This window comes from Rissa tridactyla, chromosome 5 (genome assembly GCF_028500815.1).
Source record: "Rissa tridactyla isolate bRisTri1 chromosome 5, bRisTri1.patW.cur.20221130, whole genome shotgun sequence".
Taxonomy (NCBI): domain Eukaryota; kingdom Metazoa; phylum Chordata; class Aves; order Charadriiformes; family Laridae; genus Rissa; species Rissa tridactyla.
This window is the reverse complement of record NC_071470.1, coordinates 47483250-47511035: the sequence shown is the minus strand read 5'-3', so window position 1 is coordinate 47511035 and position 27786 is coordinate 47483250. Positions and strand designations below refer to the sequence as shown.

The following is a 27786-nucleotide window of genomic DNA, read 5'->3' as shown; positions in this document are numbered from 1 at the left end:
AGGTCTCATCCGTGCAAGAGAGAAAGGTGAAAAAGGTGCACGTGATAAGAGGTCACTCCAAAATCGAGGGAAATCCAGCGGAACTTGCGAGAAACTTGACATGGCAGCAGCAATCTTTGTGGAGTCACAACACCATTTGCTCCCAGATGTGTGTGGCAGGGTCACCGTGCGTACAAGACTTGCAGGGACTGCTCGGGTACCCCTCCCTGTCGCTGCTGCTGCCCTGCAAGCTCATATGGAATTGTACCACAGCACTAAGGTCTCATAGTCATAACTATATCAAAATTATTTTTGTATTGCTGTTTGTCTACGAGCCAGTGTGGAGTGCGTACATTTGATCAGAGAATTTGAATTCTCGTTCAGTTGGATAAGATAACATGGATAAACAAAATGGGATTGGAGCTGCTGCCTTATGACTGCATACATTCCTGTTACGGGCCAGTCAGAAAGGAGATTTTCTTCTTCCTTACCCTTATCACCCCAGTAAGTGTCCCAAAACAAACATTGCCTTTCCCACATCACATCTGGTTGTTTTTTCTTCATTTTGTTTAAACTGTTTTTGTTGTCAGTAGGAGCAAGAATATAATTTAGTTCACATGCACAGCTTATTTCCACTTCACCAAGCAAATGATGTCCAAGCACTGCATGAGAAGCCTCTGATTAAGACTCATACAGTTAACATCTATAACATACCATAAGTTATTAACAATAAGCTTTCGGGATTCAGAATAAAGTGACACTGAAACAACCCGAGTGTTCTCACCAGAAAGCCACGCTGTCAGGGTCTCAGACAGTGGAGAATATGGTGCACTTGGTTCACACTTTGAACCCAACAGAGCAGAAGGTTCAGGTGAAAATGATGGGAAAGTCAATGACCTCAAAGCACACCACTGCTTGTTTTCCTTTATAGGGGCTTCCTGATCTTTTTAAGAATTTAAAGCACAGAATTGTCTTCATCAATCCAAAATTGCTTATATTTCTAGAAGTTTACATCATGTCCTGGATTTCTCATACAAATTCGCGTTCACTTGTGAATCAAGTTACTCTGTTGTTATCAATGAAATCAGTTCTGTTGAATTCGGTGGGATGCCTCTTGTACCAAGAGACAGTTCTGCCTCTGTGACTTGCCTGCTGCCAAACATAGGCAGAAACCGGCCTTTTAATTACCTCTGTGAGCTTCTGTTTTATATATCTACAATAATGGTAATATACAATAGGAGCCAGTTTTGGCAAATCCTTTACATTGTTGGTATTACATGATTGCTTACAACAAGCAAGTTTATAAAATGGTGGGTGTAGCAAAGTAGAAGTCTTATTCAAGCCTTGTTAAAATAACAATTCTGCAGCCAAAATCCGATTTTCACTCCTTTCTTTGAACTTCCTTTTTTTTTGTAAAAAAAGTTACTTAATATAATTTTTGCAAGTAAGTTTCATTCGTCAATAAAAGGAAGAGGCAAATTTACAAGAAATATTTTTCCATTATTTCCCACTGTAATCGGAAGGTCCTCTTTTGTTTAACAGCTGCTACAGATTGTTGTCAGTAACATATGTAAGTGGGGTTTTCTTTTGGTTAATTTAATGGCATGCAGTAAGATTTTAAGGCATACAGCTTCCTTCCTCTCATTCCCCATGATGATTTTAACATAGTCAGCAGACATACAAACAGCTTTTTCTGCTTTAACGTTTAACCAAAATCTATTTATGAAACAGTTATAGGAAAATCTCTTTTATGCCCTAAATTTTGCCCAGTAGCAAGGCTCTGTTCCCTGTGTAGAGCATAGGGAACAGCGCTGCTGAGTGCCCCTGGGTCACCTGTGTGATAACACTTAGTCTGTCCCAATAGAAAACTAACAAAATGATTAACAGGGAAGAGACTGCTCCCTCTTCGCTCCTGGAACAGACTTCAGAGAGGGGGATGCGAGCTGAAAGCTGGAGACAGAAGAGGCCTTGCTTTAACTTCAGTGTCAATCAAGAGAGAAGGGGCACTAACCAGTTCTGATTAAGCCTCGAGTTCTTTACAGGCTCTGAATAAATCACAGGAAAAAGCATTTGATGCTGTAAGCTTGCCGAGAAATTTTAATCATGAGCTACGCACAGCTGTTTCAGGAACATACCGCTCCCAGCTACCTGTATTTGCTATACCTCCTATATCTAAAACCACATCCAGACCTACCGTAAGTGACTGTCCTTTCCATCGGCATCCCAGCAGGCTCTGCTGGACCCATCCCACCCCAGCACCATGGTGCCCCAGCCTGCTGGGCACTGTCTGCTGTGGGTACCACCGCAATCTGAGAGGAGTTGTCACAGCAGCCAGCTACTTGGGCTTGAAGGTCCACACCAAAGCAGTACATCTCCAGCAGAGTCGTGAACCTCAAGAACCAGAAGAGGCAGCACACAGCTGCTCCCCTTGCAACATCACAAAGCCAGCCCTTAAAACCAGCAGTGTTTCTCAGTTTGTCTCATAGGTTTTTTTAATTATCCTCTTGCCCAAACACACCATGCAGAAAGGGGTCCAGCATCACAGAGGTCCTAAATTCATTGAGGAAAGGGGGTGTGGCTCTTTGTTGAAGCAGGAGCCCTCCCCCTGACCGCATGTCCACTCGCAGTGGTTAATACTGCTGTGTATCCTTGCCCACATATCAGCCCAACACAGCTGCTGTATGTGCCTGCTACTTGTTAAAAGCTGCCTTAGTCAGGTTAGCACGTTCAACCAGCCTCAACTCACAAGTTTTTCATTTTCTTTTCAGGGGCAAGGGGCAGAAGGAAGAGGAAGAATACCACAGCTTTCTGCCCTGGAAAAAAAGTAAAGCAAACACTGTCTGCTTTTCTCTTTATCATCCATCAGGGTAAGGCTAATCAGGTTGCTGAAGAGATGCTTTCCAGAGCAGCTGTAACGGAGAGTCTGCAACCCTGGAGATACAGTCAGCCAGGCAGCCATGAGAGTCTTCCTCCACGTGGGCCTAAAATCTCTGAGTACATTTGCATATCTCCCCTCATTGCATCATCAGCTCTAGCTGACATCCTCTCCCTCTGGGCAATTTCACAGGAGTTGGCACCATTCCCCATGCCTTCAGCTACCGATACCCCTAGTTCAGTCACTGTTTGGTGCTGGTTACATAAAAGAAGGTGTCTGGAATGGAATTTCTGGAGGTCTCAGGCTATGAGTATGCTTGACCCATGTGTCCCTAAAACTGGCTATCTGAAAAACAAACTTGAAGCTCAGGTTGAGGGTAGAGACAGTGGGGTTGCAACTATAGCAATTTGAACCTAACACAAAACACCTAACACTAAACTGCTGCTGGATTTCAGCAGATAAACACACATAGCACTGCACTGAACCAAGCTGGCTGGAAGTTTGAGGTAACTCTGACTTAGGTATGTTCACTTTGCTGCAAAGATAGTTATGCCTTTTTACTCTTGAGTTGGAGGTGGTGGGAAAATCTGCAGTACAAAACTCATACCTGGTGGAAATATACCTGTGCCTTGTGAAAGCTAGTAGAGCTAAAAGTTCATGCCTTTTGGTCTGGAAGCCCTTGTGATATCAGCTATGAGAGGAACCACTCCGTGTATGCAGCAGGCACTTGAAGATCTAAGCACAGCTGTGCCCAGAGCTAGACAAAGTGGCTGTAACGGAGTGGTTCTGGAGGTCTGCTGGAGCGGGCTTGGGAAAATATCCCAAGCCCAAAGAAAGCTACTGTTGAGATTCCTTCTTCCTCCACAGGAGCTAGTGAAACAACAAAACTCCTATTATGTTTAAATGCCCTGCAGTTTTTTGACAGACCTGCTGCTTATAATAGGTAATATAATGCATACAATGACACTTCATTCACAGCTCCCTACTCTTTTATTATCCTCACAAGACAGCTGATAAAATCCAGACAGGGGAAGATAAGGTTACTCTGCCTGTGGCCAGCTGGCAAATCAATGGATATGGCTGAGACAGTAACCGTGTCTGCTGGTTCACAAGCATTATCCTCTGTCGGTGATTGTGACACCTTCCAAGCTAACTGGGGTTATTAAAATTAGAGGTGTGTAACAGGAGTAAATGATAACTTATCTACATAATATGGTTGAAAAACAGTGTGTTTGGAAGCCTTTATTCTCAGGTGAGGACCATCAGTGAAATCCTATTTACTGCAGAGATAGTGTATTGAAAGAAATCACCTGAGGATCCAGTCCCCACTCATTAATTTTCCCTTTTAATTTTATCTGTAGACTGCATTAATTTTTAATTGCTAACATAATTTCCTTGGTTGTTTTTGAGGTGATGAATTAGATGTGACCAATCCTTACTTGTTGCAAGGGCTAATGTTCCTGGGTTTTGGCCCTTAATAAAATTATTCAATAGTAATGTAATTGCTCATGGAGCCACCATCTATTATGTATTTCCTGTTTTTAAAAAAACCCAAAACTTCTTCGGCTTAGTATACAGGAAAGAGCCAGGTTATGAGTTACAAGAGGTGTCTTTCTGATTAAAATTACATTTACCTCCTAAAGCTAACACAGTCTGACTTCTGAGCTAGATCAGAACCTTTTAAAGGCCCTCATGTATTAAGCCAAATCCTGGCCCTCTCCAACAGTGACCTACGAATGCACGAGAAGGATTCCTGTACCTCCTTCAGTAATGACACATCTATGTTTTCACTGGGGTTAGGGCTAGAGTTTGCTGTCTTTCCCCTTGCCCTGTAAGTTACTGGGGTCCGTTATCATGGTTGCCTTTACACAACATTAGCATACACATCTGTATTCCTCCTTCTGCTCCCCAGTATCATGAGACAGCTGCTCTAGCCAGGCAGGACCCAAGTAGCCCATTAAGTAAATACTTTTGTTGTGTTGGAGAAAGCTCCAACATGGGTTAGAGTTCAACTTCGGTTTCTGGAGCTTCCTGCAATAATGATATTATTTTGTCAGTGGACTCCAAGTGGAGATTTTGCCACTGTTAATGTGATGAATGAGGAGTGCTAAACCTGGCTTGTGAAATGAAATGTAGCTGCTGTTATACCCAAATATCTGCAGTTCCAAGGGACCTTGTGCAAAACATGCAGAAAACAAAGATGCCTGGCTTCATTTGTGGTATTAACTGAAATACTTGAATAAAACTTGCCTACTATTGCAATCCAGTGCAATTTCATCTCTTGAGTACAATACAGCAGTACTGTTAAAGGCATAATCCACTCCCAGTGAATGAAGAAAACTTCTGGACAGGTCTTGTGTGCTGTAAATCCCAGAGTTGCAAAAGCATTTTTCCAATGTCGAGACTCTCAGGATATTGGCCTTTACCTGATCTTACTTCATACACTCTGGAGGAAGAAAAAGTTTAAAGAAAATGTATTTCAGTTGTGAGGTAAGAGGGAGAGTAGGTCGATTCATGCCAATTTGTGTGACTTTTTTTTGCATAGTCTTCTATGGGTAACTTCTCTCATGAGTCTTAGTTTTTTTGATTGTTTTTCACCCATGCTTGCTGTTTTTTAAAAAGTTCTTAATTCCACTGACCTTTTTTCTATCTCCCACTACTTACGTATCCCAAAGAACCTAAGAGATGTTTCTGATTGATAGAAAAACATTTTATCTGGGAGTAATGACTGTAGTTCCACCTGTCCAGTTTGGGTGTGAAAGACATGTCCTTAAGAGTTGTTGAGGTTCCTGTTTGATATTTGAAGCAGTTGTAGATTGACAAAAATCCCAGACATTTGCAGGAGAAAGGCACGTTTTATGCAAAACCACGAAAACAGCCTTTCCAGTACAGAGGACCAGCCATTTTTTTTGAATGCATGGTATCCTCTTGAAGAAGTGTGCTATACCATCACATATGACATGTTGTTTACTTAAACAGTTTCAATTAATATCCTGGAAGGTAGTGCTGCAGGGATTGTGGTTGTAATGCTTTACCAAGGAAGAAAAAGCGTAGGAAGAAATGAGTTCTTGACCATTTTCCTGCTTTAGGCTACTATTTTTCGCTATATACACTTCTTATTACTCATTTAATAACAGTAGCATCAGAAAAAAAACTTGTATTTCATGTTCCTTTCAATCACATTCCTATTTATTCCCCGCTTCCCTGACTAGCTATCCCACTTTATGCATGAAAAGGTGTTCAGCTGCTGACAGGAATCAGCAATGCGTTGTGTTGCTAGGGCAGCTCTGCACAGCTCTGACCTGCTCTCTTTTTCTAAAGATAGCCCAGTGTTGATATCAAAACCCATTGCCTGTTATTTTAAAATGTCATTCACAATATCTGCGTTCTGAATATTTATATTCTGAATATTTTCTCCTGTTGATTTAATTGCCGCAAAATGACCATTTGCCCTTTGCTTCTGTCATGCTGGCTTAATTAAACTTCTCTTAAAAGATGCATCTGGATTTGAGCAGAAAATCAGCCGATCGACTGGAACAAGCACCTGTGCTGACTTAAGTTTTCTGACAGCAAAACCTGGACTTTACCAAAAGAAGAACTTAATCTACATTTAATCACGAACTCGGCAAATACTGAAATGCCAATCAAGAAACAAGTCTTTTCGTGTTCTGCAACAAATGCACTATATTTCTGTGTATAATTGGATTCATGCTGCTGAGTTGCTACTGTTGGAAGCTCTCATGGAAGGTAAAACTTATCCAGTGTTGATCTGTAGTACTAAAGCAGTCCCAGTGTTGACAGAGGAAATTATCTTTCATGAAGGCAAAGTGAGTTCCCTCAATCTAAATAAATTCATGTGATTCTGCACAGACCTCCTGCCTTCTCTATTGCTAAACACGAATAAACACTCCCTTGTCGGATGACTTTATCACCTGATAGTACTTCAAAATGAATTACTTTTGTACCCCAAGTCACCCAGCTTCTAAGACTAGGGGAGCAGATTTTTACATATGGCGTGGGTTTAGTTTGTTGGAAGTACAAATAATTGTAATAATAAATGGCACTGACCCTTCAGCTACAGAAGCAACAAGAACAACCACAGCAAAGGAAAATAAGAGCAACAGAAAGTAAATATTATTTGTAAACATTGAAAATGCTTGAGAATGTTGAAAAATGACAACCCAATGCTGAATTATATTAAAATCATTCAGACTGAGACTTTTTTTCCTTTCATTGCCCTAGAAGATTAGTTAGCATTTAATAACAAATGATATATAAAAAATTCTGTCTTATGTTTACAATGGTTCACACCTGTTTCTACTGTATTATGCACAAGAACTGAAATCCTTTCCCATAGATTTTGAACCAACATTTTCATCATTATCTTTTATTCCAGCCTGTCTCCTGATCATGACATTTCTTAGGTGACAAAGGCTGGAGACATCATTCCATACTAACTGTCTTTGAGAACAGATAGTTTCTCTTCAGTAGCAGTCACCAGGTTTATGTTTTGAAAGCCGGACAGATCAGAAATATATATTTGAGTGACTTAGGCCAAACAGTTTAGACCAATCTTGCTTGTTGTGGTCAGGTTAGCCAGATGTTCTCAGACTAGGACTAGGCTGTGATTCACATAAAAGACATCAGAGGCAAGGCTTTCTTCATGCAGGTATTGTGTTTTTGCTAACCCTCAGTGGCTACGGAACTCAGGAGGTGAAAAATCTTGTTTTTACAGCTCCGTTTTGTCTGATATAAAACTAGGAGTTGGATGCAGTTTTCTTAGAAATTAGCAAACTTCTGCAATTACCAGGGACTGTTGTGCTAAGAGGAGGCAACCACAATGTTTTCTGCTGCAGATTGCTAACTTTCCATTAGTGATTGAATATGCATTGAATCAGATTTAAAAACAAACAAAAAAAGAGAGTCTGCAAGGAGAGACTGAGTCTGTAGACCGCAGAGCCATGTTCAAGCCTCTGACTAAATGAATCTCCAATTATTTGCACAGAGTAAACAACTCCAATAAAAACAACTGAGAAAACATTTATTCTCACTGCCCCAAAAGCATAGGTGTAAAGACGTTCTGCTGGTATGGGGGCATGGGTGGGGGCTATGGCTAGTCTTGAGGCTAACTTAAGCAAAGTGAGGGCTGAAAGGAGGCCTTCCGTCTCCAAAAAGAGTGTCTTAATCAGTGTGTCTAATTTCCATACTGAAAGCACTTGACATGTCCTCTCATAGACTTGTCTAGGTTGGAAGGAACCTTTAAGATCATCGAGTCCAACCATTAACCTAACACTGCCAAAACCACCACTAAACCATGTCCCTCAGCACCACGTGCCACAACTTCTGGTCAAGAATCCTCACCAGATGCTTCTCCCTCTCTTTATGTTGTTGTATCTACTTACTCTTGAGGCCCACATGAACTTCCATGGCTCCCATGACTCCAGTTCATAGGATCCCAAATCTCCTCCAACATCATGCAAGGAACTGGAGTACCTTACGCAGGTCTGTTCCAGGGGAAGGGGGACATGGAAGTCACATAGTGCAATGTTAATATCTGTTTGAATTTTGACCTTCTCTCTCCAAGGAGGAATACCTTACTTAGAAAATATTTTGTATTTTTACAACATGGTATGATAACAGACAGTAATAGTGATTACTGATAAAATAGATATAGAAAGAGAAAAACAACTGTTCCAGCAATAAGCTATCTGAATGTTATGCTATATACAAGTAAGAAGACATGGGGAAGTACCTGTTGAATCATTTTGTACACAAAGTAACTATTTCAAAATTATTTTGGATAAAAGATAGAAAAATATATTGCATAAAAGCAAAATTAGATACCTTTAATTTGCTGCTATTTCCAAAGAGTCCAGCTTATCAACGCTCACTATTATTTGCAACCTTGAATTGGATGCTAAGAAGCCACTTATACAGAGGAGGACTTTTAAAAAAATGCATGTGTAAGATATTACTCTTTCTTTTAAGAACAATCCTTAGTTAGTCTTTCCTTTCCTTATGAGGCTTATTTTTGTTATGCAGGTGAAACACTAATGCTGCCTGGCTTTGAAAGTGTGAAGTCATGGGCGTATGCTTATAGAAAGATGATTTTCTGAAAAGTTATTGTAACAAGAAATTCGCAGTTGTCACCACAATAGAAATGCAGTTGACAAATAGAATCGGTTGACAACAAATCTCTGTCTTTTTTTGGCACTACATTTATAATCCTGTATTTGACAGATAAATGTGAAAAAATATAAATGTTTTATACATAAAATCAGCCCAAGCACTGTGTAACTGTTCTGCAAACAATTTGGACGGAAATCTGCAAGAAGGATGAAAACTCGAACTTATCTTCCCCGTAAAAACCTCACCCTTATGGTCTGACTCTGAACAAATAAATGGATCCCTGGAGCAAAAATATAGTTAATATATCTCCAGGAGCACACAGTAGCAAAATGTGGAGCTTGGGATAAGTATTTTGCTGTTGCTCATTATCTGACTCACCTAGAAATAGTTTGGTACAAACACAATTATAATAGAAAACATATGTTTATATGCAGCTTTGTGTATAAGTTATTAGGCACCACTAGAAGTGATGCAGAAGAAAGTTCCTTTAGTGTGTGTTATTTGTGGTCTCATTTGCAAACAGCATGCCTCATGAATAAGTCATGAAGCTGTATTGCAAAGCTGTTTTGAGCATTTATTTGGTGAGATTACTTCAACTATATGCACATGCATATGTCATTGCAGGAGCACTAATACAGCATTATGCTTACCAAAGGCGAGAGAAAAGCATACATGCTAAGCAAATATAAAAAATCAAGAGTAACTATTGGAATGACAGTTTGTATTTGAATAAAGATTTTTGACCTTTCATGTTTCTGAGCCATTAGTATTCTTTCCACCTGGATTTACTGAGTGGAGCGTTCTGTCACTGTTCCTCATGCAATATCATAATTTACTGTCAGATGACCCTGTTCTTCCACTGTATGTGAAATCTCTGTCACTGTAGGTGAAATCCCTGACATGCTATGTGATCCTGGGACTTCGTCATATATGGGAGGTAAAAACCTGAGTCTCATGAAGTCAAGGGAGAGGTTACGGTTGATTTCAAAGGGATCCAAAGAGCAAATGACTTCAGTGTTTGCTCTAGCAAAGCATACATTGTCAGAACAACTACAGTGATATTTAGGATTTGGGTCCAGAGAAGGGCAACGAAGCTGGTGAGGGGTCTGGAGAAGAAGTATTATGAGAAGCATCTGAGGGAGTTTGGGTTGTTTAGCCTTGAGAAAAGGAGGCTGAGGGGAGACCTTATCGCTCTCTACAACTAGCTGAAAGGAGGTTGTAGCCAGGTGGGTGCTGGCGTCTTCTCCCAAGTAACAGGCGATAGGACAAGAGGGAATGACCTCAAGTTGCACCAGGGGAGGTTTAGGCTGGATATTAAGAAAAATTTTTACACTGAAAGGGTTATTAAGCATTGGAACAGGCTGCCCAGGGAAGTGGTTGAGGCACCATCCCTGGGGGTATTGAAAAGATGGGTAGACGTAGTGCTTAGAGATATGGTTTAGTGATGGTTTTTGTTAGTGTTACATTGATGGTTGGAGTAGATGATCTGAAAGGTCCCTTCCAACCTCAGCAATTCTATGATTCGATGATATGCTGACTTGTACTTATGTTTAAGCACATGTTCTGTCTTCACATATATGTCTTCTGAATTCCTTGTTTGAACTGTACACTGCCTACTTTGCGGATGCATCTGCAAATATTTTTCTAGTTTCTCATGTGATAAGGGGCTATAGAACCACAGCTGGTTGAAACATGACAACTGTATGGCCGCAAAGAAATTGCTACGATATCTCATGCATTATAAAGGATATTTACCAAATTGTTTTACTTTTTAGAGTGCACATTTTAGCTAAAAAAATAAATCCACTAAAAATGAAAGGTATGGAAGATCTGGACAATACTTTTCACTGATCAGGAAATTGACAGGAAAATGTCCTTTCCGATGACCAAAGCTTTGGAGAATTTAGAGTAAATTTAACAAAGAGTTCTGGCCACAGAGAAGGAATTTTTTAAAAAAGTCTTGGGATTTTCTGTTTCAAATTTATTGAAACAAATTTTTTCACTTTGGAAATGTCATGTGTTATTTTGAAATGAATCTATATTAAAGAAAAAATAGAAAAATATGCAATCAAAAGTAAAACAATCTGTTTCAGAATGAAATAAATTATTTCCTTTTATGTTAAACATTTTTTTCTTGATATTTTTTCATATTTCTGAGAGAAAAATGCCACACAATTTGTTTTGTTTTCTTGGAGCACATGATCATATCTTACACCTTTCCATGGGTTTCAATTGTTCGTCTCTGTGTTTCTTTGAAAAAAATGTTTCCCCTGCCTTTATGATTCAAAAAGTGAATTGAGATCTGATTATTTCTAAGTGTGATGCAGCACCTCTGGATAGTACAAAAGCAATCAGCAAAATGGGTGTGCGAATGACATGGAAATACAATTTTCTGAATCATGAAAAATACGGCTTTCTTCACAAGACTTGCAATTCTTCACAGTATCTTCATAACTATTTAATACTAAATCTCACATTTAAAAGGTTACCAGATATTGTTCATAGGTTACGTATAGGACATCTTCCACCACTGTAAAGTAGCTGCTCTGGGACAGATTTGGGCAGATTTGCTATAGCATGCAGCAGTTCTGATCCTAGAAGATAGGACTTAAATAGAAAAGTCTTTCACTAGGGTGCTAGACAAATGTCTCTGTTATCATAAAAACTACCTTTGTTACCCTCGGAGGTAATTCTATTCCTGCAACACAGGAGCTGGAGCAGAATTTTTTATTGTATTTCCTCATGTTGTAAATGGTGGTTTAAGGGTAAATTGCCTACTTTCTTCTTCCCCTGAAAAATCCTTGACTCAGTTATTGAGTTGGTTTGATTGCAAAGAGAGATGATGGAGAGTAGACATGGCAAAGGCTCAGTAGACAATTTAATGCCATCTTGAAGATATCAAAGATAAGAAATCATAGCAGGGTCCACATCTATTCTCCGAAACAGATCTGTTCCGAGTTCATGTTTTAGTCATTTTTGCTGCTGCAAAGTTCCTCAGAGCCCTATCATAGTGCTATAAGCACCCAACAAATTCCCAATAATATTGCTAAATTGGTAAAATGAGTCCAGTATGGCAGGCTCAATGTTTTAATCTTTTGTATGGTGCATATGAACATGCAACCGGTTGCTGCATGTGCTATCTCTGGTCTAAGATGAAGCATTAGAATTGGAAAGGAAAGCTCTACTTAGTTTCCCCAGTGGGAATACAGTAACTTCAAGATCAAATATGTCAGCAGATTGCTCACATTTGCATGCACGTTTGAAAGAGCCTGTGGTTTCTGAAGGGTCAACGCTATGCTGTAGACCATCAGTGAACTGATGTCAGTTCAGTCAGTTCATTTCTTCCAGAACTGCTTTAACTTGTCACAACAATAGCACTATTTGTCAACAGCACCTATAGCCTTATTTTTATATTATAATAGCCCCAGCTGTACGGAGATACTGAAGATGACGGTCCCTCCCCTGTGGTTTTCTGCAGCATATTGTATTGAAAAGAGAGAGCTCCTTGGTAATGACTATAAAAACTATAGCACTGGTGTTTTCCTAAGCAAGTCCAGACCTTAGACTATACATATAGTACTCATCTATAAACACATACCCCTATTGCAACATCTCAAAATGAACAAAATATGACTAGAATGTCTATTAGCTGACTGTTAATCAACTAACTGAATGTCAGAGATGCCTACAGAGACACCCAGTGAGCCCAAGAAGGTGAACAGAGGAAGGACTCCTCTACAGACCTAGCTTCAGGCTCATCCATGAGAGAAAACCCCCACAGAGAGGCAAAAGAACAGGATGTATTTAAGTAGGCAGAGTATAACAATCCAAAATGAACGGCAGCCAAGGACCTGGGCTGTAAGAAGGCTGTACTGCTATGAAATCTGAGAATAAACACAAGTAAATAAGAAATAAGCCTTGAGACTCTCCATAAATATTAATTCCCACAGTTCAGTGCATGAATCTGTGAAAGGCCTCATTTAGGTTTCTCTCTTCTTGTTGCTATCAGTAATGTGTTTTAAAAGATACTGGAGTTGTGCTGATCTCCCTTAACTAGGTATTAAATTGCTATCATTATTTTTTCCCTTATATTTCAAGCAAATACACTTCTCATTATAGTCATTATGGTATTTATTTCTATTGCGAGCATCTTTTGGGTTTTTGTCTATAATCTAGATACCTAAACAGGATATTCTATCCTGTTTGATTTTGCTGCTTAATTATATTTATGTAAGGTTTCCCTTTCCTGACTTTCCCTCACTCCTAAATTGCTTCCTTCCAAGCCAGCGGTACATTTAATTTAACAGCTTTAATTCCCTGAATTTCCCTAGTAGTTGCCCCATCCAATAAGACTGTGCTGTTCTCTTCTTTCTCCACGGTGTTATATGAACATCATATGCTAGGCTTAGTGCTTTGGCATCATTTAAAAGAGCATTGCAGAGAAATGGGAGAGGCCAGCTTTCAGTGACACTCTATTACAGACCAATTCATACTTTTCGAGACAGAAATTATAGAGAGTAATTTGTTGGAGGCTGTCTGCAAACACGGTCTGAGCTCTGCCCTCAAAGGAAAATCGGTATCATTTTTACAGTAGTCTGATCTGGGGGGCTCTTCAGCCTAGTCCTGACCTCCACTGTTGGAAGATCCGTAGGAGAGTCACAGCTGGACCAAAGTGGGATGCTGCAGGTCTGCCTCGTAGCAGTGGAGCATCTTCCTTTCAGATGTTCTTCACATCTGGTGAACCTGGTAGTCCTAATGCAGAAGGGAAAATGCTAACTACTGTGAGCAGGAACGAGAGTGCGTTGGGGCTGTGCACTTTCTCCCGTGCTCTTCTCCTCAAGCAACAGTACTTGGACTTTTTCCTCCACGCTCTAAGAGAAAAGATTTTCGAGACCTGAAATATCCCACTGAAAGACAACAGAACTCCACTGAAAAGCAGCTTTTCCCAGGCATTTTTTCATAGGATGCATGAACACCTGCTATTATAAGAAATCATGTGGGCTGCTCCATCTGGACCAGGGCAGGCCAACTCAGCACAGTGTGATCTGCTGTGCTGGTACCGAGGCGCCAGCGCTGGGATGTCACTGGTGCTATGGCTGGGTCTTGACGCTGGCTGGTTGCTCTCCGCTGAGAACTTTCTCTGCTGGAACCCCTCGTGAAGCACACCCTGCATCAAAATCAGAGGTGGTGGTGAGAGCCCAAATATCTATAGTTACCATAAAAATGTGACTCGCCATTCACATGCACATCACGCCCTCTGGGCCATGACCCTCCTTGAAATGGTGCTGGCAGCGAGACGTCACAGTGTGACAGAGCACGTCTTGGTGAAGGCAGCTGCAGAGAGGGGAAGAGGCATTGCGGTCTAGGAGTTTGCTTTTAGAAGAAAGAAGTTTGGACAAGGAGCTTTCTACAAACCTGGTAAAACTGTATTGTCTCAGTCCCTGATCTTTTATTCTTCTCACTGCTTTATGCAGACATAAGAATTAGAAACATGAAAGCAGCAGTTAAGCAAGGCTCCCAAGATTGTTCCTCTTAAATTAGAGAATTTGTTTCTCATTACTTATGTTTAGATGACATTGCCATCCTATGATGCTGAACAGAAATACTGTTAAAGCTTACCAGGTCTGGGAATTTTGGTGGAGTCTTAGCCCCTGGATTTAATGCGCAATAGTAACTTGCAGGTGATTGAGAGTCAGATCAGGTGCTTCCTAACGCAAATGCCTAGAGTTTCCACAGATAAAATGAAGTGCAGTCACAGCAGCAGAAACAGGACTGTAGAGCTGTCACTCATAGCATGGGTTGATTTAAATGCAACACTAGGAGGGTAAGCACTCTTCTGGCCTCAGGCTTTATATGGAAGCTACTAATAAGAGGGGGATTTAAAAAAAATAATTCTTTTTCCCGTCTTGCTGCATCATTATTTTGCTTGGGGTGGGATCTCTGTTTAACAATAAACGTGAAAAGATACATCAGTGCTCATAATACATGATCCACAGGCACAAATTGATGCTGAGTATGTTTTCTACTGAAAGGCAGAAGAAGGTTTGGGGCCATCCCTGCTCTGAGGTTCCTGTTCGCTTCTCCAATGAACAAGCTGCAGAAGCAGGGACCTCACTTCCACCAGGATCAAGGGACTAACTCACTGCCAGCATTTTCTTTTGCCTTCCTTACACCATGCAAGAGTGCTGATCCATCAGAGTATATAATCAGACTGATTCAGCTCCTGACAACATGGTGATTACTTTGGAGAAATGACTAACTGAAGCGATTTGTGGGAACATCTTACTCAGCAGCAGCAGTTCAGGACCATCGAGGAGAGGGTACTATGACTGATAAGAGAAGAAACATGATTTCGGGTAGGGGGGTCACACAGAAGGGGTATTTTTCTTCTGATTCTTACAAGATTCTTTTGCACCTATATGTTGGATGATAATAATTAATCTGCTGTCATTAACTAATACTTATCCACAGCTAGGTTGAGCTGGTCTGAAGACATCAATATTAGAAATTAGTGGAGGAGAAAAATGATGCTGCTGTATACAGTGACATTAGCTCACATGAAAACAAAGTTCTTTAAATTAACATACGTGTATTCAGAACTGTGTAGAGTATTTGCAGCTTTTTGGAGCTCAAAATTTATTCCATAGACTTAAAAAGCCACAAAATAAAGCAAAAAAAAAGAATTTCCCTGATTGGTGACTGGGTCAGATTTTTACTATCCACCTTAACTTTTCAGAAGCAGAAACTTGGATGTGTCCGCATCCTCTGGAGACAGTTCCTGACCTGCTTTACCTTGCTGCATGCTGAAGCACTTTGATCTGTTCTGCAGCACAAGATAGGATCCTCCAAGTGCCACAGTAGCAAGAGATATCTTGCGAAAAACCTAATTCTGTCCAGAGTTTAACTCTTCACAATTTTATATCCTATCTTGTATGAGAAGTCATAATGATGGACCTGGGAACAAACAATGAGAAGATTTCCCCCTGTGAAGTTAACGGTAAGCAGGGGTTTAAAGTCTAGTTCATACCCACAGCCCTTGCTTTTCTTCACCACGTTCCTTCCCTCAGCAATACTGGAAAGTGTTTACAGACAACTTAGTTTCACCATCTGGAGACAGAACATGTTATGCAACGTCCAGATTTCACAATGTTTTTTTATTATTACTCTGTCTCTGCAAAATTGTCGTTATGACTTTGCAGTGGCAACTAAAAGGCCCACTCCTGGCAGGGTAGGAGAGAGCTCTGCTTATTTAATTTGTAGAAATGGAACTGAAACGTGCCACGGTCAACGATGGATGAGGTAGGGCATGCAGAATCAAAAGGGGCCTATCAAATACCTCTCTGAATAACTGTCAGATAGATACAGCACAACAGAGACAGAAAATCAAGTTACTTCAGACTAAAATGTTATTTCATGAAGGCATCATCCTGCAGTTCTCCATCAGGTAGACAGGACAGGTTCTTGAAAAATAATAAAGACTGAAGAAAGCTTTTCACTGCGAAAAATTCCAAATATACAATTTTTCAGACACTTATCCACCAGCTCCAGACTGCATAACACTTTCCCTGTTATTTCCTCATGTTTTGTGCTTGGTAAATCATTCAAACTGAGAACTGCAACCTAGCTGTGAAGTGACAAGTCATAAAATGTAATTATCTTTTAATAAACACATAAATTGTAGGAAGCATAAAGGTATTTGAACAGGCATACTAGTGTCATTAGTATCTTGGTTTTTTGGGCATTTTAATTTAAGAAAACACTTAGCTGACGTGTCAGAGCATTTGAAAGGACAAATGCAGCCATAGATCCAAAACTTCAAAATCTGGGAGACGTCTGAATCAGGATTTGTATCCCTGTTTTACAGCTGGAACTCACTGAAATGCAGAGCAAAAAACCAAAGCACTTTCCCGATCTTCAGAGAGAGCAGAGGGAGCAGGGTTAGAAAGCATTGGTTCCTTCGATGCAAGAAGCTCTCAGATCCAAGCTATATAATCACCAAAGCAGTGTAAATGCCATCAGTTCAAAACTTGTCAAGATCTGCCAGGTTTTGGTTTTCATTTCAGACTTGACATGTAGATCATATCTGAAAAGATTCTCAACTCTTGGCCAATTTTTCTGTGGAAACTGATCAGCGAGGGACTGATTTTTGATTGTGCTTTGAAATTGCCATGTGTTTCCATTTTGTTTCTTTGCTTTTGACTTGGAAGCAGGTGAAGCCGTGTGCTCTTACCTGGATTTTATTCAGAGGTTGTGTGTTTTTTGAGCCTGAAAGAAATGCAAAGCAGCAGTTGCATAAGCTTTTATGAGAACTTCTACACCATTGGAAATACGATGTATCACAATCATTAATATGTAACATGTTATATTTGTGGGAATTTTCTGGTACTGTAAATTCATAGTTCCCTTAAAACAAAGAATTTGTTAATATTCAAATAACTTTGAAATAATTATAATTTGTAATAAACCAAGCCATATGTCTACTTTTCCCTTGCTTCAGCAGAAATCTGGTCTGTCCTTTTCCACCTGGAAAGGACAAAAGCACGCTATAATGGCATTAAAAAAACCACACGTTACTGACAGAAATATGTCCATAAAACGTATTTATTCTAGCTGTTTAAATAAAATGTGCTGATTACCTTTAAATACGAAAATGGCAACAGACCGTCATTTATATATTTCTTTAATGATGCATGTCCTACATTAAGAACTTACAAACCTTTTAGCATAAAGCAAGAGAGAAGCCTTCAGTGGTTCATTAGCTGTTCTGCGTGCTCGGGATTCAGCAAGCATTTTCTGTATTGATGTTCTAGAGTGGATGCAGAAGGTAATTACTGATGCTGACCATCTACAATTCTGTTTCTCAAAAGCCTAGACACTCGTGCAGGTCCAGCCTGCATGTTAGTTTTGTACAGTTATGGCTTTAGAGAGACAGGAATTTCCCATTTAAGATTGCATTCAGGTCTTGCTATTCCCCCAGACAACTCTCTCTGCAGGATCTAAACCAGCCCTGTTCAAAAGTAAAATCTGTCCCTTTCTACTTCCCCAGATAGTTTTGGTGTCCAAGTCACTTTCAGTCTTAGAAGCTGCACATTGAAAACAGCATTTTGATATGAAACGAAAGCTAAAAAACTGGAAACTAAAATGCTTGAAAAGAATAAAAAAAAGAAGTTTGTAAATATTTCTCTCATACAGCATTACAGGTAAAGCCTCAAGTGAAACCTACCAAAGCAACTGGAAATAATCCCAGAAATGCATGAGGGATTTTGACCAGGTTTATAATGTCTCAAGCACTTGACATGAACTTCTGCTGTGCTTTTAACACTGACAACCCAGAGGACCTTGACAACGGCCTGGAATGAGCTGCAGTGCGAATCTGGAAGGATGCTTATTTTAATCCTCTCCACCCAACTCTCTCCAGGCAATAGCACAGCTCACTATCTTTGCAAATTGATGCCCTGCAGCTCCATGCTGATGTTGACCTCCTGCCCAGGTCTGCAGGCCAGGACTTGAGGAACATGGTGGGAAAGCAGCCGGGTTCCCCAGGGCTGGGGCAGGGTGGGCACAAGAACCTCGTGCAGGCACTCCTGGGCCCTGGTCTCAGTTTTGTTGTTGATCTGATTTGGTAGCAAGCATCTACCAAGTGTGGTGTCTCTGAGGCAGAGACTGTCTCCTGCTGTGTGTGCATTTGCGTGGCATTGCCCGGCACGGTGGGATTCTCATTCTCTTGGCTCTCTAGGTACCAGTAGATAACAATATTGTAATAAGATAGAATGAAACAGGGATGGTTGAGGCACCATCCCTGGAAGTATTTAAAAGATGGGTAGACATAGTGCTTAGAGATATGGTTTAGTGCTGGTTTTTGTCAGTGTTAGGTTGATGGTGGGACTTGATGATCTGAAAGGTCCCTTCCAACCTAGGCAATTCTGTGATTCTATGATATATAGTATAGACAAACCTTTTGTACAGACTGTATAACTAATGCTATTTATCTACCTTTTGAAAAAGACTTAATAACCAGACTAAAATGAAAATTTGTAATCTTGTTATTGATGTTTTCCTCATTTTTCTGAAATAATTTAAGCAAAGGATTTTATAACTGTACTGTATGAAGTTTATTTTTTTGTCGGTTTATTCATTCATTTGCAAAAGTTAGTTGCTCATGATGAGTCATGTTCAGTGATTGGCTTGATTAAAGTAGCTTTTACTCTATGACAATTCTGATGAGTAAGTTGAATTAATACCTTTATTGCAAAGATTTTCTTTGATGCTATGTACTTACTTTCCCATGCTATTACAGTGGCATTAGTAGCAAAGAAGATCCTGTCAGAAATCAACCTGTAAAAAGTAGAGTCATGCAGCAACAAAAACCTAACTGACCTTTCTTGATTCCAGCTAAAATAAATGATTTCTTAATGTGGACAGCATCAGAAAAATGACCCCCCTTTCACTGAAGTTAATTTCTCTTTGATGTTACACATCACTTGCTTGATTAGCTTTATTAACAGTACCAGTAGCCATGGAGCTATGGTCCCTGTTTTTTTTGTGGTTTTTTTTTGTTTGTTTGTTTGGTGTTTCGTTTTGTTTGGGGTTTTTTTTTGTTTATTTTATTTTATTGTATCTAAATTAGACACTTCTGATTTTTATTTTATAAATAGCTTTGTTGCATTCCTGTCTGTTGCTGTGCCAGAAACAAGAAAGATCACTACCTGATCAACAAAAATAGAAACAGCATGGCTGTTCAAATGTCTTAATGACTGTTGGTGGAACAGCCATCCTTGCAACACAGGCATTGAAGTAAGAGTTTCAAAAGAACTTCAATAAGTTGAAAAAGGTTTGGTTCACGCACCCTGATCTTCCTATTGGAAAAAAGCAATGTGGCTGATGGTAGAGCTGTATGAAAAAGGAACATGTTAGTGAGAGGAAAACGCATCTGTCAATATCTGTAAGAAAAGGATTATTTTTAAATAGCAGGGGGGGAAAAAGAAAAAATAAACAGAAAACTAGACCTCCAGAAAAAAACGGTTTTCTATCCCCAGGAGGATTAATAATTGACATGTAGCAGCTTCTGTGGTTGAACAGCCACTAAGCAGATGGATGGATATGATTATTCCCTCTCATATATTTACTAATGGAAAGTTCCCAGTACAAACATTAACATAGTAAGAATTTCTTTATGCTCTTGAGATTTTTAGTTCCATAAATATTTTTGGCAGCTTGGCTAAGGGGATATAATTCTCTGGCCTTTACTTTATTTCATACTTTTAAAGCATAGTTTTTACATTTCCCACAGAGCAGCACACTGAAACCACAAAACGGGACTGTTGCCTGAGAACACTGTTTGCGCTACGTCTCCCCCGCACTGAAGAAACGCATTATATGCAGATTTCCTGATTCCACTTGTCCATGTCCCTGAGAGCAGGATTGCATATAATTGCCTTGATCTGATGTAGATGGCTCAGCATTTGTACTAAATACATACCTATACATTTTTATAATGTCGACAATTTGCATTTTCTCTTGTACTCTAGATTTTTCTGTGTTGGTCTATGCAGAAGTAAATATTCTTCTCCGGTCGTTTCCTAGCATATACTACTACATCTCAATTGAAAAAATCTATTCTAAAAGTACAGAGCAAATTGCTTGGAGCTTTCAGTTTGCTTTGGTGTAAACCCATACTTCCAGGGGGAATTCTAGAGTTTTTGCAAAATTCTGAACATCCTCCTTCCTCGTACATATATATATTGCTGACCAAAAAACCCTCAGAAATATTCTGCATTTCATTAATTAAAATTAATTCAGACAGTATTTGATTATTTGTAAAACTAATATGGCTCCTACCAAATATGATCCTTTGTTATGTCTCACAAAAAAAAAAAAAAAGTATGGAGAATGTTTCAAAAGTCTAGCTCAAACACCTTGATAGAAAAATGAACGATCTAACCCTCTAGCAATAGAGGCCTTAGAGGCCTTATAAAACTGTGGGCACAGCCTGTACTTTGACTCCAAATCTCAGGTGTATAAAACACAAACCACAAGCCTTTGGTATGTAATTTGGTTGTTTTCCTCCTACTGGCAACGATGCTGATAGAAGTCCCCTCTCAGTTCTCTCAGCCTTCCTGCTACACCATTCCTTCCTTCAATAACCAATTTTTCTGAAATACTTCCTAAGTGGGGGTTGTAAGGTTACACAAGGTTATAAAAGACAAGCACGGCGTGCAAGGGCAAGTTCTACTCTGTCTCCCATAAGAACACAAGATTACCTCTTTTCCTTGGTGGTATCCCTCTAGTCAAATACCTTGCCTTTGCCACTATGAGATGAGTAGGAAGGAAGGACACACAGAGCTCTTTCTCTTGGGGCACAACACAACCTCTCAGTGCCTAGCAACTCATATTACAATAACCTCATGTGCCAGAGATGTCACTTGGATAAATACCCATCTTCATTTGTTCCTTTAGACAAAAGATGTTAGTTCCTTCAATCTCTCTTTGAAGCACAATTTCTTACTCATTGGATCACCCTTGTCTCTCTCTTCTGGATTATTTCTACTTGGTCCCACAGGAGGAGACAGATGAATATGGTTTCTGACATATAAGGAGTTGACATGCAAATATATCTAGGATTTTACTAAAATCGCACGTGCAGTATTTTCTTCTGTTAAGCTAAACACATTTTCTTCCCTTACATAGCTTGCGGTAATGCACCACTGGGTTCACAAAGAATGAATATCCTGAAGATAGGCATCTTTGAGCTTATTATCTTGTCATGGTTTTGGCCAAATTGGCCAATGGCCGGTGACAGATGCTCACCCCCAGCCTCTTGTGCACGGGGAGGAGCGGGGGAGATAAAGAGAGATTTACAAGTTTAGAAGAAACTAAACTACTTTAATAAAATATTAAGAATAAAATAAAAAGGAAAATAATGAAATAGATACAGTATATACAAGACCGTATTAAGCTCCCAGGATGATGTCACCGGCAGGCACTGGTGAAGTCCCAGGCTGGACTCCGCGACGAGTGGGAACCGGGTTCCAGAGTTGGAGTCAGGAACACACGGATCGGGATCAAAGGCAGATGAACAGACAGGGTCCTCCTCGGACATCAGCCATTGAAGGAAGAGAGTTGACCCTTTGATCCCTCAGCTTTTATACTGAGCATGGGGCAGATGGGATGGAATACCCCTGTTAGTCAATTTTGGGTCACCTGTCCTGTTTGCTCCTCCCCACAGGTGGGACCCCTCTACGCTTGTCTGCTTCTGACCCTCTAACAGGGCAAATAACAAAATTAGCCGACCTTGGTTGTTCTAGCAATAAGTATAAGCAAGAGCGTCTCTGCATACCATTCCTTGGCACAAACTGTCTCATCACTCTGAACGAACTGCTTTGGACACAACATGCTGTTAATTTCAGAGAGTTAGAAGAGGCCTAGCTAGGAAATAAAATTACTGAACAGAAAGTTCGTTCTATTTTACCTCAAACCAGGACATGTCTGAACAAGAAAGGGGCTGAGACTAAGCTGTGAATAATTTGTACATTTACAAATATCAGAATATAGAATAGGGCACAGTTTTGCTTCCCTCCTTCCATCTAGGAAAGCATGTGATTCATTCAGTAAGGGGTCATTACTCTGCTATTGATTCAACAGTTTTTTCCCCTCTCTTTCACTCTTCTGCCCACTGTTCCCAAAACATACACTGGTGGGGAAAGTTCATACCCTGGAAGTTCAGCGTTTCATGTTTGGCCAAAGCGAAGTCAGGCTATTAAAATAAAATGTCAAAATAATTTGCTTCATAATGATCTAACATAATTGGACACAGGGCTTCAGACACGAACCAACTTCAAAGCTGGTAAGAAAAATAATCTCAATACAATGGCCCTGCTGTCATATTTTTACTTGAAGATACTTTTCATTAATGTCATAACGATGATTTGAAAGTTTACTGAGATTTGTTATAATTACTGATTAAAAAAGCAAGGACATAACAGTGAATCTGTGACCATAGGGAAGTCAGGTTGTCCTCCAGTAATTGGCAACTATACAGCAAAACCAGGAAAACATGGGCAAACAAATATTCAGTTTCAGTTTTGTGCATTTCACAGCTTTCAATTTTTCTTGCTGTTCTAGTAAACTAGTAAGTTATCTGCATGGTGCTTGGCTACTATTGAAGTGAATGAGTACCTGACAGAGGCTTTTTGTGGTTGGTAGTCAAGTAATCCATTTTATCCAGGCTGCCCAGAGAGGTGGTGGAGTCTCCATCTCTGGAGATATTCAAAACCCTCCTGGACGCGTTCCTGTGCAACCTGCTCTAAAGTGACCCTGCTCTGGCAGGGAGGTTGGACTAGATGATCTCCAGAGGTCCCTTTCAACCCTATGATTCTATGATTCTAAGAGATTCAGCTTTTAAATTTTGTTCATTCGAATTTCAATCAGGCCCTTAACTCATGGCAGATTCAGATACTTTTTTTTTTTCTAGTTCTGGGTTTGGTTTGGTTTTGCTCTTGGTTCTTTCTACTGAAGAAGAAAAAAGAAACGTGGAATAAAAATAAACACAGACACCCGTGAACCAAGGTATTTTCAATTTTTACTTTGTCTCCATGTTTTTTGTTCTTTTAATAAGCTATTTTCCTGTTTTTAAATAACTACATATCAATCTACGACTGCAATGACAAAGCTTGATTTCTTTAAACAGTTCAAATAAAAATATTTTATTCTCCTCTTCATTGCTGCTTAGTGCTCGCTTGGACTCCCCCATAACCTTCCACTCCTTACCTCTGGCAATATGTATAGAGCAGGTGTCATTTTCTCACATTAGTGGCTGGATGGGAAACCAGTCAGCCCCTACTTTTTTTTTTGTAATTTTTTAGGGAAAAAAAAATAAAGGTACCAGTAAAACTTCTATTATGCAGCCTCAGGTCAATCTTTGTTCTGTAGGTAGATTTCTAGGAGAAAAATTTTATTTCTCTGATTTTCCTCTAAAGTAGGGCATTATTTGTGATCCAATAACAGATCTAGCTATCCACTGTATTACCTTTCCCATGTTTAAAATTCTTGCAGAGTTATAATCCCTTTCATTTCCTGCTTTTTAATGAATGGATTTTATATAACTGTTCATTAGCGTAATTGTTGTTGATTTTTATTTTTCACTTCATTATTTCTCCAACAAAACTTATGCCACTGTTACTCTCTCAGCAAAACAGAGCAAATTAATCTCAGCATCTGGGAAAACTCTATATAGGTGAGTATAAATAAGAAGTAAGACTCTTCTTACATTAGAGTTCTTGCTTATGCTCACCTACAAACAGAGTTCAGGATGCCTGAGGATACCTTTAGGAGATATTTAGCTGACATCTAGATACATCAACCTCTTTAATCTTTACAAGAGGCCTCTTTGACAAGGGAGTCAGTTCATCCTAGTAGCGTTCTCTGAGTCCTAATTCGATAAAAATGGGCTGAGAGCGGGAGAGCTTTGCTGTACCCTTACAAGTTTCAGCAACCACCAGCCTAAATGAGAGCTGAAATAACAGTCCTGAATGACTACAATGCTGATAACCTCCGTTATTCATTTCTTCCTAATTGATAGCCTTAGAAATAGCTCCTCTTAGCCTGAGCATCGAGCAAGTGCCATAAAGAACCCTTCTGTCTCCCTAAAGGCTTGTTACAATTTTCCCACTTGTTTTTGATTTACATATCAGTCACAGAGACGCTGGCGCCGACTTCCTGAACAACTTCTATGCAACTTCAGAAGAGCAAAAAAGGATGGTAGGGCTGGAATAAAAGCAGACACTTCAAAGCCTGAATGTGAATAGCTGGGAGACCAATAAGAGGAGGATATATAATAATCACTTTATGTAAGAGACGCTTAAGCTTCTGTGACATATTTATTGTGCAGTCTGAAGTTCTAGCATGAGCCTCTTGTGGAGATGTTACACCAGCAGCAGAAGCTCTATTAGAAGTCATGGCTGTTTACTCTTTGTTGATAAAGGCCAGTCACAAATACCATGAATTTTACATTGCTGCTTTTTCTCATCTGGAGTGGTTTACAAAGAGTTTATAAATGGAATCAATTTATGCATTTCTAGTGACGCTAGTACAATAGAAAGCTGCAATAAAGTTCTATTTTCTGGTTTATTTTTATATTTTCTCTGTTTTTCTCTGTCAGTTTCTACTGTCAGTTTCTACCGACTTATTCTCTTGTTATTTATCCTGTGGCAGTGTCATTTGCACACGCTGTGCTGTGAGTAGTTACCTTTACTCGGGTATCGCGCTACATCTGATCCCATGCCAAACTAGCTTTCTAATCAGTAACCTCTTCCACTGCCTCAAAAAGCTAAAATTAATTGAAGCAAAGCTAACATTTACTAGAATGAGATAGGTATTCAAAAATTGAATATATTCCTATCTAAAATATACACGGGCACTTTGTCAATCAGGACTTTCATCAAAATAGGATGGTTAATTTCAAAGAACTTCTGTCTATTACAAGGGTATGGCTAACCCCACTCTTGCCGATCACTGAGTAAAACATTACTCTTTAGCTTCGAGGCCTGGTGTCAGATAGAAGATAATACTGCAAAGGCAAGATACAGAAGAAACTCTGGCCTTATGTAAACTTTACAGGATGTCATTATTATGGGTTTCTTCTCCGTACAAGAACAGTGACAAAGTGAAATAGAAGATTGAAATACTGGGATACTCATCTTTGCCAGCCACGCGGAGCACCGAGGGGCAGACCCATAGCAGTGTATTGATTGTTTGGGCTCTGGGAGAAGCGCGGGAAATGGCAGCGCTGGGGCAGAATACCTTGTATTTGTTCATGTTCTCCTTGATCTCCGTGGCGAGCACTTACACACAGGAGCAGTCCCCCTGACTTCAAAGGGCTGTGCTGGGTGAGAAAACATTTCCCACCGGCAACAGAGGTTGGTGCAACCAGTGGAGCTCACTCGGGGCTTCCTGACAGTGTAACGGTGGCTGACTGCCCCAGGGCCCTTGGGTGGTGAAGGACACCGGGGTGGTGACGAAGGGCTGGGGAGGTGCTGCGTGAGGACTGCAGGGCTATGGTGAAGATGGAGCAGAGGGGCTAGGATGGAGAGGAGGAATGGGTTTGAGGAGATGGGAAGAGATCATTAACAGCCTCAGAGGTATGACTGTGGGACTGGAAGGGGTCAGTGGAGATTTCATTTTCTTGGGGAAAAGAAATGACAGTAAGTGGGGTCAATGAAGTCTGAAGAGCTCTGAGCGGGATGAAGGTAAGGTTTCAGAGAGATGTGGAAGCCTGGCAGGGCAGGCAAATCTCTGTCACTCTTTTTTTCTCCCCTCCTCACCCACGTGTTTCACCATGCCTCTTTTTTGGGGATCCCTGTCTACTTCCCCTCTTCCCTAGACTCATAAGCCACACTCCTCACTCACCTCATCCCAGCACCCAGCCCCACACCGCCACACGCCTCCACCCTCCTCTCCTGCAAGACACGAGGGTCCCGCTGCTTCCCTGCAGTCGGACTCTCCTCGACCCACTGCACCTTCTGGGATGGAGGGAAGTGACGGAGCAGGGCTAGGCTGCTGGGTGATGGAGGCTGGAGAATGCGACTTTCTGCAGCCATCATCCCCAAAGATAAAGCTGTGGCAGTGACACCTGCTTCTGCTGGGAAGGGCCAGTTGCTGCTGCCACACTCTTTGGCCCCTGCTTTAGCAGCAACACCCAGGGAACACGAAAGCTTTGTAAGCAGGGGGGTGGGGACTGGCATAGGCAAAGCGCAGTCTGCCAGATACTGAATCTAACTCTTAATGGGCCATTAATGTCAACAGAAATGAATGGGAGTTACTCTAAACATGGGGTGATCCTAAGGATGGCAATACAAAAACCTGTCAATCCTAAGTGATTTTTCTCTCTATGATGCTTGTGCTTAATGAGTTGAATATAATTAACAATGTCTGGATATCGTCTACAATTTTATTTTCTGTGCAGGAATGCCCAACTCAAAGGGTCTTTCTGATGTTACTAACACCATTTTTTTGCTTCATGATAAAACCTCTCTGCACAAGCCAGGTCATTTCTGTCCGTGGAAAAGCTGCAGACTTTAGCGTTGTTCACAGAACTCATTGTGGCCCAGACTTAGAAAGGTATTCAGATGCTTACAGATGGAAACTGGCACGTAAGACATCAAAGTCCCTAATTCTCACTGATTCACTGATACATTTTTAAATACTTCCAGATCAAAAAGGCCAAATCCACCAAGGAACCTAGATCCTACTTGCAAATTAAGGTGTCTACTTTCAAAATTAGATTGCTATTAGAAATTTCAGAAATTCTGAGTAACTGCTTCCTCACCCCCAAGGTGCTTAAATTCTGCTGATTTGCATCCATAACGGCCCCTTGGTGCCTCTTGCTGTCTGGCATTCACAAACTGCTGGGTGTGCCGAGGAGATCAAGATATATTCACAAACTAGATATCCAAAATATTTGTTAAGACTCGTCATTCTCAGACTACACATTATTCAGATGAAAAAGAAGGGATGTGTACCTTCTACAGCAGCACACTTCCAAGGTGACCTAGTCCCTTTGACATGTAGAAGACAACTGTTCGGTCCCTTCCCCTGCAGAGCTGGAACAGATGTTGAAGCTGCATTCCTCTTCACTCAAGTGAATACATGAACAACTTGTTCCAGGCTGTGATGCTTTTGGGCTTCAGGGTGAGTCTGGGAAAGCAGCCATCCTGGGAGGGGTTCCCATTTCGAACTTGTCCCTCACCACAATTTCTTTCTGATTTTTGGTTGACTTGGTGCCTCATGAGATTTTCTTCTAGGTGCAC

General features: G+C 40.4%; 1 protein-coding gene across 1 annotated transcript in view; it reads right to left on the bottom strand.

The window, feature by feature from the left end:
- The window catches only part of LOC128910192 (kelch-like protein 10), a 99370-nt gene extending 72793 nt beyond the window's left edge, over window positions 1-26577 (bottom strand). Inside the window, exon 1 of the mRNA XM_054203143.1 lies at window positions 26387-26577. Coding sequence (XP_054059118.1) covers window positions 26387-26577 — 191 coding nt within the window. The remainder of the gene's footprint in view (window positions 1-26386) is intronic.
- Between the last annotated feature and the right edge of the window lie 1209 nt (window positions 26578-27786).